General features: G+C 43.7%; 1 protein-coding gene across 1 annotated transcript; it reads right to left on the bottom strand.

Moving 5' to 3' along the window:
- Positions 1-5,788: 5,788 nt before the first annotated feature.
- Positions 5,789-15,436, bottom strand: LOC136624997 (zinc finger protein OZF-like). The gene is made up of 3 exons (XM_066598918.1): positions 15,406-15,436; positions 14,911-15,033; positions 5,789-7,910 (listed from the first exon to the last, which is right to left on the bottom strand). The coding sequence occupies exons 1-3, from the start codon at positions 15,434-15,436 to the stop codon at positions 7,123-7,125; spliced, it is 942 nt and encodes a 313-aa protein (XP_066455015.1). The 3' UTR covers positions 5,789-7,122.
- Positions 15,437-16,570: the final 1,134 nt, after the last annotated feature.

Raw genomic sequence — 16,570 nt, 5'->3', positions numbered from 1 at the left:
GTGAGACAGAGGAGCAGAGCCGAGCGCGTGTGAGACAGAGGAGCAGAGCCGAGCGCGTGTGAGACGGGGGAGCAGAACCAAGCGCGTGTGAGACGGTGGAGCAGAGCCGAGCGCGTGTGAGACGGAGGAGCTGAGCCGAGCGTGTGTGAGACGGAGGAGCAGAACCGAGCGCGTGTGAGACAGAGGAGCAGAGCCGAGCGCGTGTGAGACGGAGGAGCAGAGCCGAGCGCGTGTGAGACGGAGGAGCAGAGCCGAGCGTGTGTGAGACGGAGGAGCAGAGCCGAGCGCGTGTGAGACGGAGGAGCAGAGCCGAGCGCGTGTGAGACGGAGGAGCAGAGCCGAGCGCGTGTGAGACGGAGGAGCAGAGCCGAGCATGTGTGAGACGGGGGAGCAGAGCCGAGCGCGTGTGAGACAGAGGAGCAGAGCCGAGCGCGTGTGAGAGGGAGGAGCAGAGCCGAGCGCGTGTGAGAGGGAGGAGCAGAGCCGAGCGCATGTGAGAGGGAGGAGCAGAGCCGAGCCTGTGTGAGACGGAGGAGCAGAGCCAAGCCTGTGTGAGACGGAGGAGCAGATCCGAGCCTGTGTGAGGCGGAGGAGCAGAGCCGAGCGTGTGTGAGACGGAGGAGCAGAGCCGAGCCTGTGTGAGACGGAGGAGCAGAGCCGAGCCTGTGTGAGACGGAGGAGCAGAGCCGAGCCTGTGTGAGACGGAGGAGCAGAACCGAGCGTGTGTGAGACGGAGGAGCAGAGCCGAGCGTGTGTGAGACGGAGGAGCAGAGCCGAGCGTGTGTGAGACAGAGGAGCAGAGCCGAGCGTGTGTGAGACGGAGGAGCAGAGCCGAGCGTGTGTTTCGACGGAGGAGTAGAGCCGAGCGTGTGTGAGACGGAGGAGCAGAGCCGAGCGTGTGTGAGGCGGAGGAGCAGAGCCGAGCGCGTGTGAGATGGAGGAGCGGAGCCCAGCATGTATGAGACGGAGAAGCAGAGCCAAGCGTGTGTGAGATGGAGGAGCAGAGCCAAGCATGTATGAGACGGAGAAGCAGAGCCAAGCGTGTGTGAGATGGAGGAGCAGAGCCTAGTGTGTGTGAGATGGAAGAGCAGAGCCGAGTGTGTGCAAGACGGAGGAACGGAGCCGAGTGTGAGTGAGATGGGTGGAGCAGAACCGAACGTGTGTGAGATGGAGGAGTGGAGCCGAGTGTGTGTGAGATGGAGGAGTGGAGCCGAGTGTGTGTGAGACGAGGGAACGGAGCCGAGCGCGCGTGAGATGGAGGAGCGGAAGAAAGCACGTGCGAGACGGAGGAGTGGAGCCGAGTGTGTAATATGTGTGTGATGTAACAACAGAGTTGTATATATGTGGATGCAGTAATATTTTGTATGTTATTTTTTATAGGCTGCTGTTGTTATGAAGAGTTTTTAGAGGTCACTCTTACACATAAATATTGGTACTTCTCCTGTGGAAAGGGCATCATTCCCAGTATGTGGGGGGGGGTCTGACTCCCAGCATTCCTGCCGATGCGCTGTGTGAAGTACTGAGCATCCTGACCTCTCCTTCTGTCTCGGACATTGTTCCTCCATCACATGGCCTCTGTGCAGCTTTCTATGGTTCCCTGTGCGGAATAAATAAAAAGAATTTTAAAAAAATTAATAAAGTTTTATTAACAGTTAAATAATAATATATTAAAGTTCCAAAAACACACATTTTACTATTTTTCCTATAAGAAAAAACTAAGCAACCCCCCCCCCCCCCATATTTGTATTGCCGTGTATGTAAGTCAGAGCTATTAGAATGCCACAATATTTATCCCGCACGGTGAAAGCCTTTAAAAAATGGCCGGCATTGGGGGCGTGGCCTGGTATGGACCGAGATCTCTGCTTTCTTCTGAGTTTAGCTCAGTCTCCTCTTCTTTATCCTTGGAGGCACCATAAAAATTTGTGGGCTTGGAGGCACAACTCTCACAAAATGGTATTAATATAGGTGATTTTACCCGTTCTACTTTGTTAAGGCAGCCAATATTTTACGTGTTTCGGGGACGCGGCCCCTTCCTCAGATATGACTGTAATAAGTTGTGGGATATAGTGAAGGTTTCTCCTATCTTTGCTACATCTTTGGGGAACAGCAAGGGGTAAAGCCTGGATGCGAATAGAGATGGCTCCTTTCTTCTGAGCTCAGCTTGGTCTCTCTTCTTTTAGCGACCTCTAAGCTTACCCCCAGGCTTTTCACTCACCTGAACTATAACATTGCCAGGGAAACTTCGAGATGACTTGCTGCTAGGCTTCCAAGGCTCAAACCAAGCGCCTTTTCAAATTTTTATCCACTCGAAGTTCCCATCAGAACTCCACAGCTGAGGCCTACAGCGCTGCCTCACCTGATAAGTCGCAAGACTGCAAAGAAATCCATTGCCTTTTTACCATGAAGCTCACCCAGCTCTCTTTCAAAGCTACACCAGACCTGGTAAGGGAACAAAGGGTCTCTCCCTCTACTTCTAGTCCTACAATGCCGGCTAAGATGGCATCCAAGCACATGAGTGTAAATAGCAGCTGTTCAGTACTAAACGTCCGCTATGTTAAGTGAATGGAGAGGGGCAGGGGAGCACAAGGAGAGAAATCTCCTCCAGCTGCCCTGCTGTGAAGCAACAATTCTGTGCAAAAGCAGGAATAATGAACCCCCTTCTGCCGATCCCAGGGTAATGGTATTATTGCCCTGAGCTTTATTAAGTCCCTGACTCCCTGATATAGAAGGGACATCTGAGAAAGAGGGCCCGTAGTGGTCCGAAAAGACTGTGGGGGTTGAGACACCTACTCTATGTAGTATCCCTCTTTTACAATTCTTGAGATCCAGGCATTTCTGCACAACAGGGCCAAATTTTCCAAAAATGCCTGTAATCTCGCCCCCACTGGGATAGCATCATTGCTTACAACCCTGGAAATCTGGCTGACTGGGGTTGCAGAGAAAATGTTTCCCTTTACCTCCTTTCAGATAACTCCAGTGCCCAAATTTACCTTTTCCCCTATAGCTCTCCTGTTGCTTTGGGCCACAAAAAAAGGCCCTTGGCCGCTGAGGTTTTCCTTCCGGAACCCCCTCCCCCCTTCCCATGTAAAGCTTACTCCCAAATTTAGTCTAGGTCAGGGCCAAAGAGGAACTGACCATGAAAGGGCAGAGAGCATAATTTGCCCTTAGAGACTGTGCTACCAGACCGTGTCTTTAGCCAGAGAACTCTGCTGGCAGAATTGGACAACGCTGCAGATCTTGCTGCCAGCTTCACAGTCTCAGTGGCGGAATCCACCAAAAAACTAGTAGCCATTTTCAGATTTGGTAGAGAATCTAAAATCTGTTCTCTTGGCATCTTGTTTTGGACAAGCATCTCCATCTGACCCAACCAAACTTGCAAGATTCTGGCTACACACGGCTGCAACACCAGGTCTAAGCAGGCCTAAAGCCGCCTCCCAAGTTTTTTAAAGAAGGTTTTTGGCCGTGCAATCCATCGGATGTGCAGCATCCTCGAATGGAAGAGACGTGGGTTTAGCTACTTTGGCAACCTGCACATCAACTTGAGGGACAGTGTCCTAATCTGTACATATCTCATTAGCAAAAGGGATAATGCCTCTTAATGCCCCTATAGCTAGCTCCAACATCAGGATTTTCCCATTTTCCCACTCCTTCTGATCATTTTTTGTATATTATTATGAACAGGGAAGGTGGATCTCTGCCGCTTTCCATGGCCCCCGAAAACCTCATCCTGAATGGACTTGGACTTCCTGAGCTTTTCCACATAAAGTGTGTCACTGATGGCCTTAATTAGCTCACTTATGTCTTCTGAGCTAAATAAGAACTTTCTACATTTCTCCTCATCTGAGGAATCCCTAGTCTCCGCCTCCTGATCAACTTCTGACAGTAATCAAAACTTTCCTCAGAGTCAGAATCTAACCCTCTGCTACAAGGGCTCTTAGAAGCCCGAGTAGTAGGTCTAGAAGACGCAGCTGTACCATGAGAGGCTAGGGCAAAGCAGACTTCATCCCTCACCAGCATCATAATATCCTGCATAATGCCCGCTTTCTCCTCTTTAACCAGCTGGGCTATACAGACCCTGCACAGCAGTTTGGGGTATTCCTGCAGTAATCTCCTCATGCAGGAAGCACATTTCTTAAGCTTAGCCTTACGGGATCCTGATGTGGATTTGTCCACCTATTAAAACACAAAAAGGCAGTAAAAACCCTGTGCTTAACAGAACACGCTATATATGAGGTGTCCCACTGGCAGCTTACAACGCCAGAGGTCGCAGCCTGTATGGTGGTTTTAGACAATGGAGCACTCATCCTAGGTAAGGTTGAGAAAGACTCTGTTTTGGTGAGTCGAAACGTCGCTGTACCTTGGTCTTGTGGGAATAAAGACACCATGCTTTGAGATACACGAGCTGTATGTGACATCTTTTGATATGCTCTACAACATCGATTGATGCTGCTTCTATACTACATTGAATTTCTGCATCCTAGGTAAGGTAATACTGCAGGCTTACTCAAAGGGATTGAGCAAACAACCACAATCCCAAGGTTACAAGCACTGACTTCTCTTGGTTCCTTTTTAAATTCGCCTGCCCCGCCTCCCGCTGGCGTGTCAATCACGTAACCTAGACCCCCCACCCAAATGATGCAATCCGGAAGTAACTCAGGCCGGCCACCACTCGCCACCAGGACCAAGGCAGGGAGACGCACGCAGAGCCCGGCGAGGAGAGGTGACAAGGTGCAGCCCCACACTTATCCCCTCCTTCACTAGGATCTGGGGTAGAAAGGAACCGGCCTAGGAGAGCTGCCTTTCTGCCACAGCTGACCGAAGGAGACAGGGGAGCTTTAAACTTCTCGGTCCGTTTCCTCTTCTATCAGATAATCTCAGCTGGTGCTTTTAATAAATAAACAAAAATTCTGTCTATTTTAACACCTAAATGAAGTACAATATGTTGCAAAAAAACAATGTCAGAATTACTTTGATGTGCAAAACCTTTACAGAGTTATTATTTTATAATTATTTTATGTAAAAGTGACACGTCAGATTTCCCACATTTTGTCTGAAAGCGCTGCGGAAGAAGTTGACACTAAAAAAATAAGATTTATTTTAAGGCGTTAAGTGAAATTCCAGCTCGCTTGTTGGCCTTCTTAGTGGCAGTCACATCAATCCGCCAGGTCAAAAGCACTCTTCAAAGGTCTGAGGAGATAGCATTTAAAGATCACAAGCATTTAACGTTTTATACATTTATTAGTAATTCGTAACAAGTTTTGAGTCTTAATTATAATTATATATATTTATGTGAAATATTCTATACGCATGGTTGGTATATAGATGTGCTATGTGGGATCTATTTGATTTTTATATAACAGACATTAATTGGCAGTTGCATATGTTAACTAAATAATTTGCTTATTGGTATGTTTTCAGGGATCTAAATGAACAGTTAATGCCCGAACATCTAGGAAGCTTACAAACCACACACACCTTGGATGTGATTGGAAGTCATCTGATTTATTGCAAACTGCAGAGATATTTTATACAAAGACATTTGAAACGAGGCTAGAACACGCCTCACTTATAATAATTATGATTTGTTATAATGTATTTATTATCATTGGTTATTAAAAAAAACAACAAAAACAATGACATCTTAGTTAGAAGCAGGACTTTTCTCAGGCCGATTGGAACTATTTCTCATGAGACTCCTGTAAAATTGCTATGCATTATTATAACAGAACAATGACATGAGCTAAAAAAGACAGTGAAAAGCTGCCTCCCACATATAGTTTCCCTCACACATATATTTTTTAATCATCTTGTGATACATGTGACTTTGCTTTCAACTTTAATGTTGGATTTTTTTTCTTCTACTATTTATTAATAAAAAAAGAAAATGGCAGCTTAGTTATTTGCTGTTTAACAAATGAGATTTGTGAGTACGCATGTGCCAAATTCAAACCATTCAGGTCTCACGCACACGGGGCAAATTAAGCAGGGGATTCTGCGCTTGTCAGCAGCTCCGGGCGATCCGCTGCTCAATCTGCCCATTGATGTGTGTGGCAATTGATCTCTCCACCGACAACAGCGATTTTATTTGCGGCCGCTACGTGGCAAAATAAAATCGCAGCATGTTCTATTTTTAGAGAGTACCTGCCACTGCACTTCTGCAATGAGCATAGCAGAAGTGTGGCGAATCTGAGTCATCGCATAGAAGATGGCACAGGGAGATCTGTACTGCGCATTTGCGCTGGCAGCACATCCGCAAGAAAAAGATTTTTGACAGGTACGTAGGGTCGCTGGCAGTAGGCACGAGAGGATTCCGTGCAGGATTTCCCACACAGAATACGTGCGTGCCCGTGTTCATGAGGCCTAATACGGTTTTCTTATGTGTTTTTTGATAGTCAACAAGATTTGACTTCCAAGTAAAATGTTCCCACCATTCAAAATATCAAAATGGTTTCTCCCCGGTGTTTCTTCTCTGATGTCTGAGAAGATCTGTTTTACCTGTAAACATTTCCCACATTTAGGACATTTATAGTTTTGTTAGGCAGGTACAGAGATAAGACTGTGAGTCCCTAAAAACCACCCACACCTCTGACCCTACCTACTTGCCTCGTCCTGGCAAAACCCAGGGGGTCAACTTGGAGACAGTCCCTATACTGTCTAGGGATAACCTGATACTATAAGGGGCAAAAAAGGAGCACAAAAACTAAGGAAGAAACTACCACGGAGATACACCAAAGCCTCAATGAAACTACAACAAAGGAAGGCAAGGATTGAAGCACAAGGACTAAGAGGACCAGAGAGAACTAGTTAACTTCAGTAGATACAAACAAACACTGGCAATGAAACTTGCCAGCTGCCGCCTCTTATCCCTAGGAAAAGGGGCAGAGCCAATGACATGCTGGTAGGTGGAGTAAGAAGACATGCCCACTCACATCAGAAAAGGCTCCCAAAGCTGCGCGGCTGCCCTAAGGGAAATGCCGCCGGACCTGGAAGGAAGAATGCTGTGCCTGGACCTCTGCAGCTGGAAGACCCCTGCCGAGACCCGACCGCGCTTTTGGTAAGTTTCCTCCTAATAAGTTTCTCCCCTGTATGATTTCTCCAATGTTGAATGATAATTGCCACTTCCTACTTGAAACCTTTCCCACAATCAGAACATGAATATGGCTTCTCCTCTGTGTGAATTATCTGATGTTCCAACAGACTAGTTTTATGCCTAAACTGTTTCCCACATTCCAAACATGAAAATGGTTTTTCCCCTGTGTGAATTCTCTGATGTTCCACAAGAGATTTTTTATGCCTAAAGCGTTTCCCACATTCCGAACATAAAAATGGCTTTTCCCCTGTGTGAATTCTCTGATGTTGCGCAACACTTTTTTCATGCTTAAAAGTTTTTCCACATTCCGAACATGAAAATGGCGTTTCCTCTGTGTGAGTTCTCTGATGTTTAATGAGATATGATTTACATTTAAAGCATTTTCCACATTCTGAACATGAATATGGCTTCCCCTCTGTGTGAATTCTCTGATGTCTAACACGATCTGATTTATTGCTAAAACATTTCCCACAATCAGAACATGAATATGGCTTCTCCTCTGTGTGGATTCTCAGATGTCTAACAAAATCTGATTTATGGTTAAAGCATTTCCCACAATCAGAACATGAATATCGCCTCTCCCTTGTATGAATTCTGTGATGTTCAACATCCGTTCCGTAAATTTTATTTTGCTTAACATTCTGTAATGAATCAGAAGATGGAACCTGTTTAACAGGATCTGCTGATAGATCTTTTCTGTGAAGGGCTGAGGGTATATTTAGGATAAGGTCAGGCTCTTCATATGTATCTTGTATGGTACCATGATCTTCTTTACAATCTGCTGATATCAGATGTCCCTTTGAGCTCCTGATGTTATCATCTGTCAAGAACAAAATGGATTTTAATATTTTTCATTATAAGGGGACAATTATACTGTTAGTTTATGACATTTGTATAAGAAAAATTGTTACAAATTGTTAGGCATGTATCATAATTCGAACATTAAAAAGTAGCCAAGTAGGACATGAGAGGTAAAGCGGGCAATGTAAACATTACAACATTAAAATATTTAAGAATGCAATACAGCAGTGAACCATGTGAACTCTAAAGAGAAATCCCCAACAAGGAGAAAAAACATTGTCAAATCCTTAAACTCAAACTGTGACAAGAAAGAGATTGTACGTTAAGTACAAAATCTTATTTTCTCATAGCTTTGGGGGACACCGCTAAGGACCGTGGATCCTTCCAGAGTAGTATAAAAGTATACAATGACACATGCGGTCAGTTAATGGCCGTCTGCAAAATTGTTTGACAGAGAGGCATCTGCAGATGCAAAAGTGTGCACCTGGTAAAACCTGGAGAGGCCCAAATGGCAATCTTACACACTCAAACGGTGGAAGCACTATTGCAAGACACCGAAGAAGCATCCATTGCCTGAATAATACAGAAGGGAGGCTCCCTAACCATGGCACAGTAGGCGTCCAACACTGTGATCTGCTCCAGCATGATATGACTGCTTTTAAAGCTGAAAAACCTGATCTTGGACCATTTGGGAACACAAACAGAGAATCAGAGTGTCTACAGGAATACATCTGGGAGAGGTATATTCTTAAGGATTGAACCAAATCCAACTTGTAGAGAGTGCATTCCCTCAGATTAGTAGCTGAGGGTCAGAATGAAGGTAAGATGATGTGTTCATTAATGTGGAAGGTCAACATCACCTTAGGGAGAAAGGACAACACACAACCTAGGACCACCTTATCCTGATGAAAGATAGAGATGGAGGTTTCGCCGACAAGGCCACAAGTTTAGAGACCCAAAGGGTGGACATGATCACCACCAAAAAAAGCCACTTTGCAGGTGAATAGATGAGCCATAATATTGCATCACAACTTGAAGGGATGAGACTGCATCACGTCTAAAATAATTTCAAGTCTCTGGGTGGGATAGGAGAACGGTATTGAGGAACATCTTGGACAACCCCCTGAATAAAAGGTATATACAACCAACTTAGAAGCCAGGGGGCGTTGAAACAGAATGCACAGCTCCAACACCTGACCCTTCAGGGAACTGAGGCCTAATCCCATGTCCAGACCCTCCTAAAGAAAAGACAGAAGGCAGGATAGCAAAAAATGCATAGGATGAAGGTTGCACCTTCACACCAGAGTAATAAAGTCTTCCAGGCACAATGATAAACCCTGGAAGAGGAGGACTTTCTGATCTTCATCATAGTTTGAATGACAGGTTATGCAAAACCACGGGCTCTTAGGACCGCAGCTTTAACTGCCACGCTGATAAATACAGTGAGGGAAAAAAATCATCTGTAAGAGGGGTCCCTGTAAGAGACGATCTTCTCGAAGGGAAAGACGTCACAGAGTGTCAGCTGGCAGGTTGCAGAGATCCATGTAACAAATGCGTCAAAGCCAGTATGGAGAGGAGAATCACCAGAATTTCTTACATCTTGATACGTGTGAGAAGTCATTGAATTAGTGGAAGTAGAATGAAGACGTATGTTAGCGTGAAGTTAGTCCAGTGAATTATGAGAAGACTCTGTGCTCATAAGAGTGGGCAACAATGAATGAAAAATCAAGAACACTTACTAGAAAGAGGTAGTGTGGTAGTGAGTCTGATCCCCCCTTAAAGGAACATCCAAGGAAGCATAAGAAATCCAGAAATGGATAGATAAACTTTAATGGTGTACAGGATGACATACAAAGGCTTTGTGACATGCAATAGGTTTCGATGTTTAACCTACACCTTTCTCAAGCATAAGTGGATGTGAGTTGAGAGTGAACTACAGTATAAAGTGTAGATCAGTGTTTCTCAACTGTATTCCTCAGGGCCCTCCAACAGGTCATGTTTTCAGGATTGCCTCAGTATTACCCAGGTAATGTAATTATCGCCAGTGCCTCAGACATTGCCACAGGTGTTCTTTCTATAGGATATCCTGAAGGCATGACCTGTTGGGGTTCACTGAGGACCCTAAACAGGTAATGTTGAGTGGATATCAACATGAGTTGAGAATTACAAATAACTCACTACAGAAGGTGCTGCCAAGGAGAGCCAGAGCCAGAAGTATCGCAAAGCACCTCTATTTGGAAAGCAGGTTTGCACTCCATGGACAGAGAGAAGGGGAGGTAGGTGTGTGCCACCATGTGACAGCAATGTTAGTTTACACGTCATCACAGCAATTATGAGGGCATCCACTGCTCAAGCTTGGGGATCCTGAGCTTGCAGTTGATTCGGGGTGCCATAAGATTGACAAAATGTTTGTATAACTTGGGAACATAACTCCCCTTCTCCAGGGTCGACTGTTTTCCTGCTCAGAAAATCTGCTATCCAATTATCTACACCTGGGATGTGGCCCACCAAGAGCTTGGAGAGTGATTTTCAGCCCATGTAAGGATTTTTGCTGCCTCTGCCATGATGGCCACGCTGCAGGTCTTAGTACACAACAGTCATCATGTTCTTGGTTAGGATCTGAATAGGGAGACTTGTAAGCTGAGGTTAGAAGTGTTGAAATGACAGGAGAATGGCCTGCAGTTATAATACGTTTATGAGAAGGATCAACTCCCTTATGGTCCCAAGTGCCTTGCATTGTAAGCTGCGTTGTAAGTGATGGCCACCATTCCCTTGCAGTGGAGGAGAGTTAAAACTGATGCCAGAAACATTAAAGGCTCGGGTATCAAAGACTCGGGGGGCAAGTAGAGTAGAAGAGACGTGAATTAGTAGTGTCTTACGAGCAGATGGCGAAGCGGAGCAATCACTGATGTGCTAGACAGTAGGGGATATGAAGATATGCATTCGTGATGTCGATGGATGACAGAAATTACCTCGGTTCTATAGATGCAATGACAGATCTCAATAACTCTTTGACATATTGATTTCAATATCAATATCGAACTTTGGCATATTAATTGACTCTAACAGGTCAGACTATGCCGTTCTTCTTGAGCCTCACGAAGATTGTTTTAAGGGAGAAACAGGGATTGTTAAACCCTGAGATGAAAGTATGTGTATTGCATAAGCCAAAATATTGGACTTTGAAGGAGAGACTGGAATTTTGGAACTGAAAAAGCAATGGAGGGTGAGCAGAAAACTCTATGGCATACCCTGAAGAGATGACTTTCCGAGACCAGAGCGAGCCAGGTCTCCCTAAATAGTGAAAGTCATCCCCACAAGCTGGATGGCTTGGGTGAAGTCTGCCCTTCATTTGAAGGATTTAGTAGAAGCAGATTTGAAGGATTGTGGTTTAGGACACCAAGAAAAATGAGGTTTGTAGGAGGGTCTGTGGTTTTTCTCCTGCAAGGGTTTTTTTTGCTACTGATAAGCTTGGTGCCTGCAGGAGGGTTATAGCTGGTAGGAGGAGCTAAATTTTTTGCTTAGTGTCCACCTCCCAGGGGCAGTTGCTATACCAACGATCTTCCTCTGTGTCCCCCAATGCAATGGATAAGAAATAAGGATTTCTTTTTATATACTATACTATAAAATTTTATATATATATATATATATATATATATATATATATATATATATATATATATATATATATATATATATATATTCTATACAAATATAAAATAAAATGTAAACAAAATCTAAAATTTGGTATTACTACACCCATAAGTCTACTTTAGGTCTTTGTCAGAAAAAAGGATCAGGAGGGGTGTCCTAGATTACCTAGGAGGTAAGTGGCTTGGGAGGAGCATCGTATCTCCCAAAAGAGAGCACCCAAAAGGGGTGTGTAGACACCTAGAAGGTGATTGAGGAGACTTACAAGGCCATGCAAGCTCCTCTGGGTAACTTATGCAAATAAGGAAGATGGAACAATACCTCTGCAGCGCCACCTATTGGATGGAAAACTCCTTCAACTCAATGTAACTTTTTAACAAGTCTTAACCATTATTGGAAATAGGAAACCAAGTCAGAAAACCATACACAGACAGCTTTTTCAGGGTGTTTGCCCAAAAAATGCAATAGCAGAATTGCACTCAATCTCCAAAATAAAATTGAACATAAAGCTATTCAAAAAATTGTATGTTCCCCATAACAGTACTAATACAAACTACAGGTTGCCCTGAAAGAAATCAGTTCTCACACAGTCATATCAACAGGAAAATTAAAAGATGTTAGGGAGGTATATTATAGCGACTAGAGATGAGCGAGCGTACTCGTCCGAGCTTGATACTCGTTCAAGTATTAGGGTACTCGAGATGCTCGTTACTCGAGACGAGTACCACGCGGTGTTCGAGTCACTTCCATTTTCTTCCCAGAAAAGTTTGCACTGTTTTCTGGCCAATAGAAACACAGGGAAGGCATTACAACTTCCTCCTGTGAAGTTCCAGCCCTATCCCACCCCCCTGCAGTGAGTGGCTGGGGAGATCAGGTGACACCTGAGTATATAAACTGGGGCCGGCCGCGGCTCGCCACAGATGCACGCTGAGAGACATTAGGGAAAGTGCCGTCCTGCTGTAGCTGCTATAGGGAGAGTGTTAGGCTGTTATCTTCGTTTTCAAGACCCCCAACGGTCCTTCTTAGGGCCACATCTGACCATGTGCAGTACTGTTGAGGCTGCTTTTAGCAGTTTTGCACATTTTGTTTTTTGTATATCAGGCGTGCAGACCATAGCGTCCTCAGTCTGCAGTCATTTTACTGAGTATAGGGGCAGTACTGGTGAGGCAGGGACAGTGGTACAGGGAAAGAGATATACTGGCTATATAGGCAGTGAGCTTTTTCAAAAAAATTGGAAAAAAAAATCTTTGGGCTGCCTGTGACCGTGTTCAGTTTACTGCGTGTCTGCTGGGGTGTTAGTCGCTCACTATTACCCACCTAGGTGTTACTGCAGCCTTGCGCATAATTTTTTCTGGCTGCACTGTGCTTTCAATAACCACAGTCATCCTCCAACAGGGAAATCCATATACAGGCTATATAGGCAGTGGGCTTTTTCCCAAAAATTGGAAAAAAATACTATATTTGGGCTGTCTGTGACCGTCTTCAGTTTACTGCGTGTGTGCTGGGGGTAGTAGTCGCTCATTATTACCCAGCTAAGCCTGTGACCGTCTACAGTTTACTGCGTGTCTGCTGGGGGTAGTAGTTGCTCACTAATACCCTAGACTGCTACTACTACTGAAATGGAACTAATACTGTGCTCCCCCTATACTGCTGCTTTGGAATTGTTACTGGGGCCTGTTTTGACTGCTACTATTACTGAAATGGGCGGTTGGGTAGCATGTTACCCAGGAGACGTGGCAGCGGAGTGTCATGAAGGCAGTGATTGTGCTTTGTTGGAGGTAGTGTGGTGTTTAGTTAAGGTATGCCTTGCTAATGAGGGTTTTTCAGAAGTAAAAATTGTTGGGGGGGGGGGCACTCTTGCCGCTATTGTGGCTTAATAGTGGGACCTGGGAACCTGAAATGCAGCCCAACATGTAGCCCCTCGCCTGCCCTATCCGTTTCTGTGTCGTTCCCATCACTTTCTTGAATTTCCCAGATTTTCACAAATGAAAACCTTAGCGGAGCATAGGTCCCATACAAAAATGCTTGAGTCGCCCATTGACTTCAATAGGGTTCGTTACTCGAAACGAACCCTCAAGCATCGCAGGAAGTTCGACTCGAGTAACGAGCACCCGAGCATTTTGGTGCTCGCTCATCTCTAATAGCGACAAAAGGCATATTTTTTTCATTAAAAAAGTTATTTCGATTTGTAAGCATTTATATTTAAAAAAAAACTGTATAATTTTATGGTATCATTATACTCATACTGACCCACAGAATAATGACAATGTCCTTTCAGCCACAGTAGAGGTTTGACAAGTGTTTCCCATTGTTTTCAATGGGAAACCTTGCATCACACTCGCGTGCACATCACACTGTGTGCGATGTGTTTTCTACCCCAGTGTAAACAATGGCAGAGGCATTATGAGGAAATGCCCAAAGATAGGACATGCCATGCAGGAAAAAAATTGTTCATATATATGACCTTATTAAAAGCAATGGGGTTTATATCCATGCGAGATAATGTGCGTCTCGCACTGCACAAATCTTGCCCAATTTTCTCAGCCATCTGAAAAAATCGTAACTCCTTTATTTATCCATCAACGCAGCGGCATGAGGCTTGTTTTTTGTAGAGTTGTATTTTTTTAATGTACAATTTAATATATTGAAAAACTGTAAAATAAAATTCTAAGTAGAGTAAAATCTTTCCGTGCGTCTTGTTTCTACAGCGCACAAACTGCAACAAAAATGACATAATAACTTCATTCTATGGGTCTGTATGATAACTACAATACCAAACTTTTTGTTGTACTACTTTTATATATTTTTTCAAAGATATTTAATTTTTGGAAATTATATTCTGCCGATATCTTCTGCACACAATAACCTTTTCATTTTTCTATCTACGTAGTTGTGCGAGGCCTCATTTTTTGCGAAACGTCCTGTAGTTTATATTCTTAACATTTCGGAATGCATACGACTTGCTCGCTTTTTATTGGATTTTTTCTGGGAGACAGGGGGACCAAAAAAAGTGCATTTCTGCAGTCCTTTATTTTTTTTTTTCGGACGACGTTCATTGTGCGTGGTAAATAATGCACTATATTGATATATCACACTTCTACGGACACGGCGATACAAAATATGTATTTTTGTTTTTTCATTATAGATGCGGCAAAAGGGGGGTGATTTAAACTTCTAATCCTTTTTTGTTTTACAAATAGCAAAACTTTATTGATCCTATTTTTACTTTTTTTAGTCCCCCTAGAGGACCACTACTACAAATGGTTTGATTGCAGTATGATGTTATGCTACATTACATCATTTTTGATATGTTTCATATACAACTGAAAACCCCGACAACACAGACTCTTCCCTACATGTAGTCTCACCTGGGGGGTCATATGTAGGGATCCCCTCCTTACACGGCAGATCCCCCCTCACATGTGTCTCTGTAGCATCAATATGGAGCAGATCTTCATCCGGATTCACCAGCTGTGAAATAAATATTGTAAAAGTCATCACACAGTTGGAGAATTCGTGTGGGAGGTTTTATATGGCTAGAAAAGGTCATTAATTAGTATGAGGAGCCGGAATGACATGACAGCAGTAGTGATCTGGGCCAAATAGCTGCAGGTCTCCTGTATAACTCCAACCTGTTGCTTCTTTATTCCAACCAGAAGTCTCCAGAAGCAGAAAATAGTGATAAGATGCGGAGATTCAATGTCTGCGGTCGGCTGTAATCCTGCCATCTCCAGCTTTCTCATTACACAAGTACACACTTTGTAAAAAAAAATGAAGCATCACATAATTACAGTGGTGGTCTGATTAGATGGACGGTCTCGCCACCTGAGGCCCTATAAGAGGCTCTCAGGTATGGATTTCACCATGCAGCTGTTTATAGAAATAGCAGCCCATCTTGATAGAAGGTGCTGGTAATTCATTCCCTCTCAGAACACTGGTGTTTGCAGTCATAAGTTGTAAGACTAGTTTGTGTCATTCTCCCAGACACTCTCTGAAGATAGTCTGGACACCTCATTTCCCTGTTTCCATGTTCTTGGGCTCTTGCTCCTTTAACCTTATTAGGTGTGATTCCAGGCATCAGATGTCCTTTATGCTGTCAGATGGGTGATGTCAGACTCCTTAGTCCCTTCTCCATCAGATAAGGGATGTCTGATGCTCTGCCCCTTACATGTTTGGGTCGGAATGTTTAAACTATGTCTGCTTCTGTGTATGTATGCATGCATGAGGTTTGGGGCGGTCTGGTCTGTTGGTGTGCAGTGTGGGTATATGTGTGGGATAGGATTGTGAACACATGATCCCACTTATGTACTGTATATTAGGAATGCAGCACATATATATGATTACATCTATATGCTATATGTTAAGGTGTATTATTTACATCACACACCTAGCTGACAGTCACGTATATATATATATATATATACATATACATACTCCTTTCATTTTTAGAAGGGATAGTATTTAGTTGACCATTTGTATTTAATCATCATATTTGAGGAGTCCAGGGTGAACATCCATAAACCCATGGTATACAAATAGGAATTAACTTAGTTTGTCTGCCATAGATATTTTACCAAATATAAATAAAGATTTGCTTTGAATTATTTTTTAGGGATTCTTGTTATTGTGGAGACTAATAAACTAATGAGGACCCTTGACGTGGGCTTGTGAGCTTATGTACGTTGGCCAAAATACTAACTAATACCTTGTACTTATTTATATTCCCATCGGTCTTGTTGTGTTAGTACATTTGATAAGTATTTGGTCGTCTGGTATTGGTGTGGAGTCTATGTCTCTGTTTTCCCTTTACTGCATGCACGTTCAGTTTATGTTTAGTGTGATTGTGTGAGTATATTCCTTTATCCTTTCTATTCAGCTTTTCAGCTTTAAATATATTACTTCCATGATGGCAAGATGAATAAGACCTTTAGGTGAATGTAACACTTATATCAATGTTACAATCACACATAGAAAGTTTCATTCCATTCTGACAAATCATCTAGGGGAGGGATTTATTTTGACAGTGGG

Source organism: Eleutherodactylus coqui, chromosome 4, assembly GCF_035609145.1.
Source record: "Eleutherodactylus coqui strain aEleCoq1 chromosome 4, aEleCoq1.hap1, whole genome shotgun sequence".
Lineage (NCBI taxonomy): Eukaryota > Metazoa > Chordata > Amphibia > Anura > Eleutherodactylidae > Eleutherodactylus > Eleutherodactylus coqui.
Note: the sequence above shows the minus strand (reverse complement) of the source record. Positions and strands in the feature narration are given on the sequence as shown.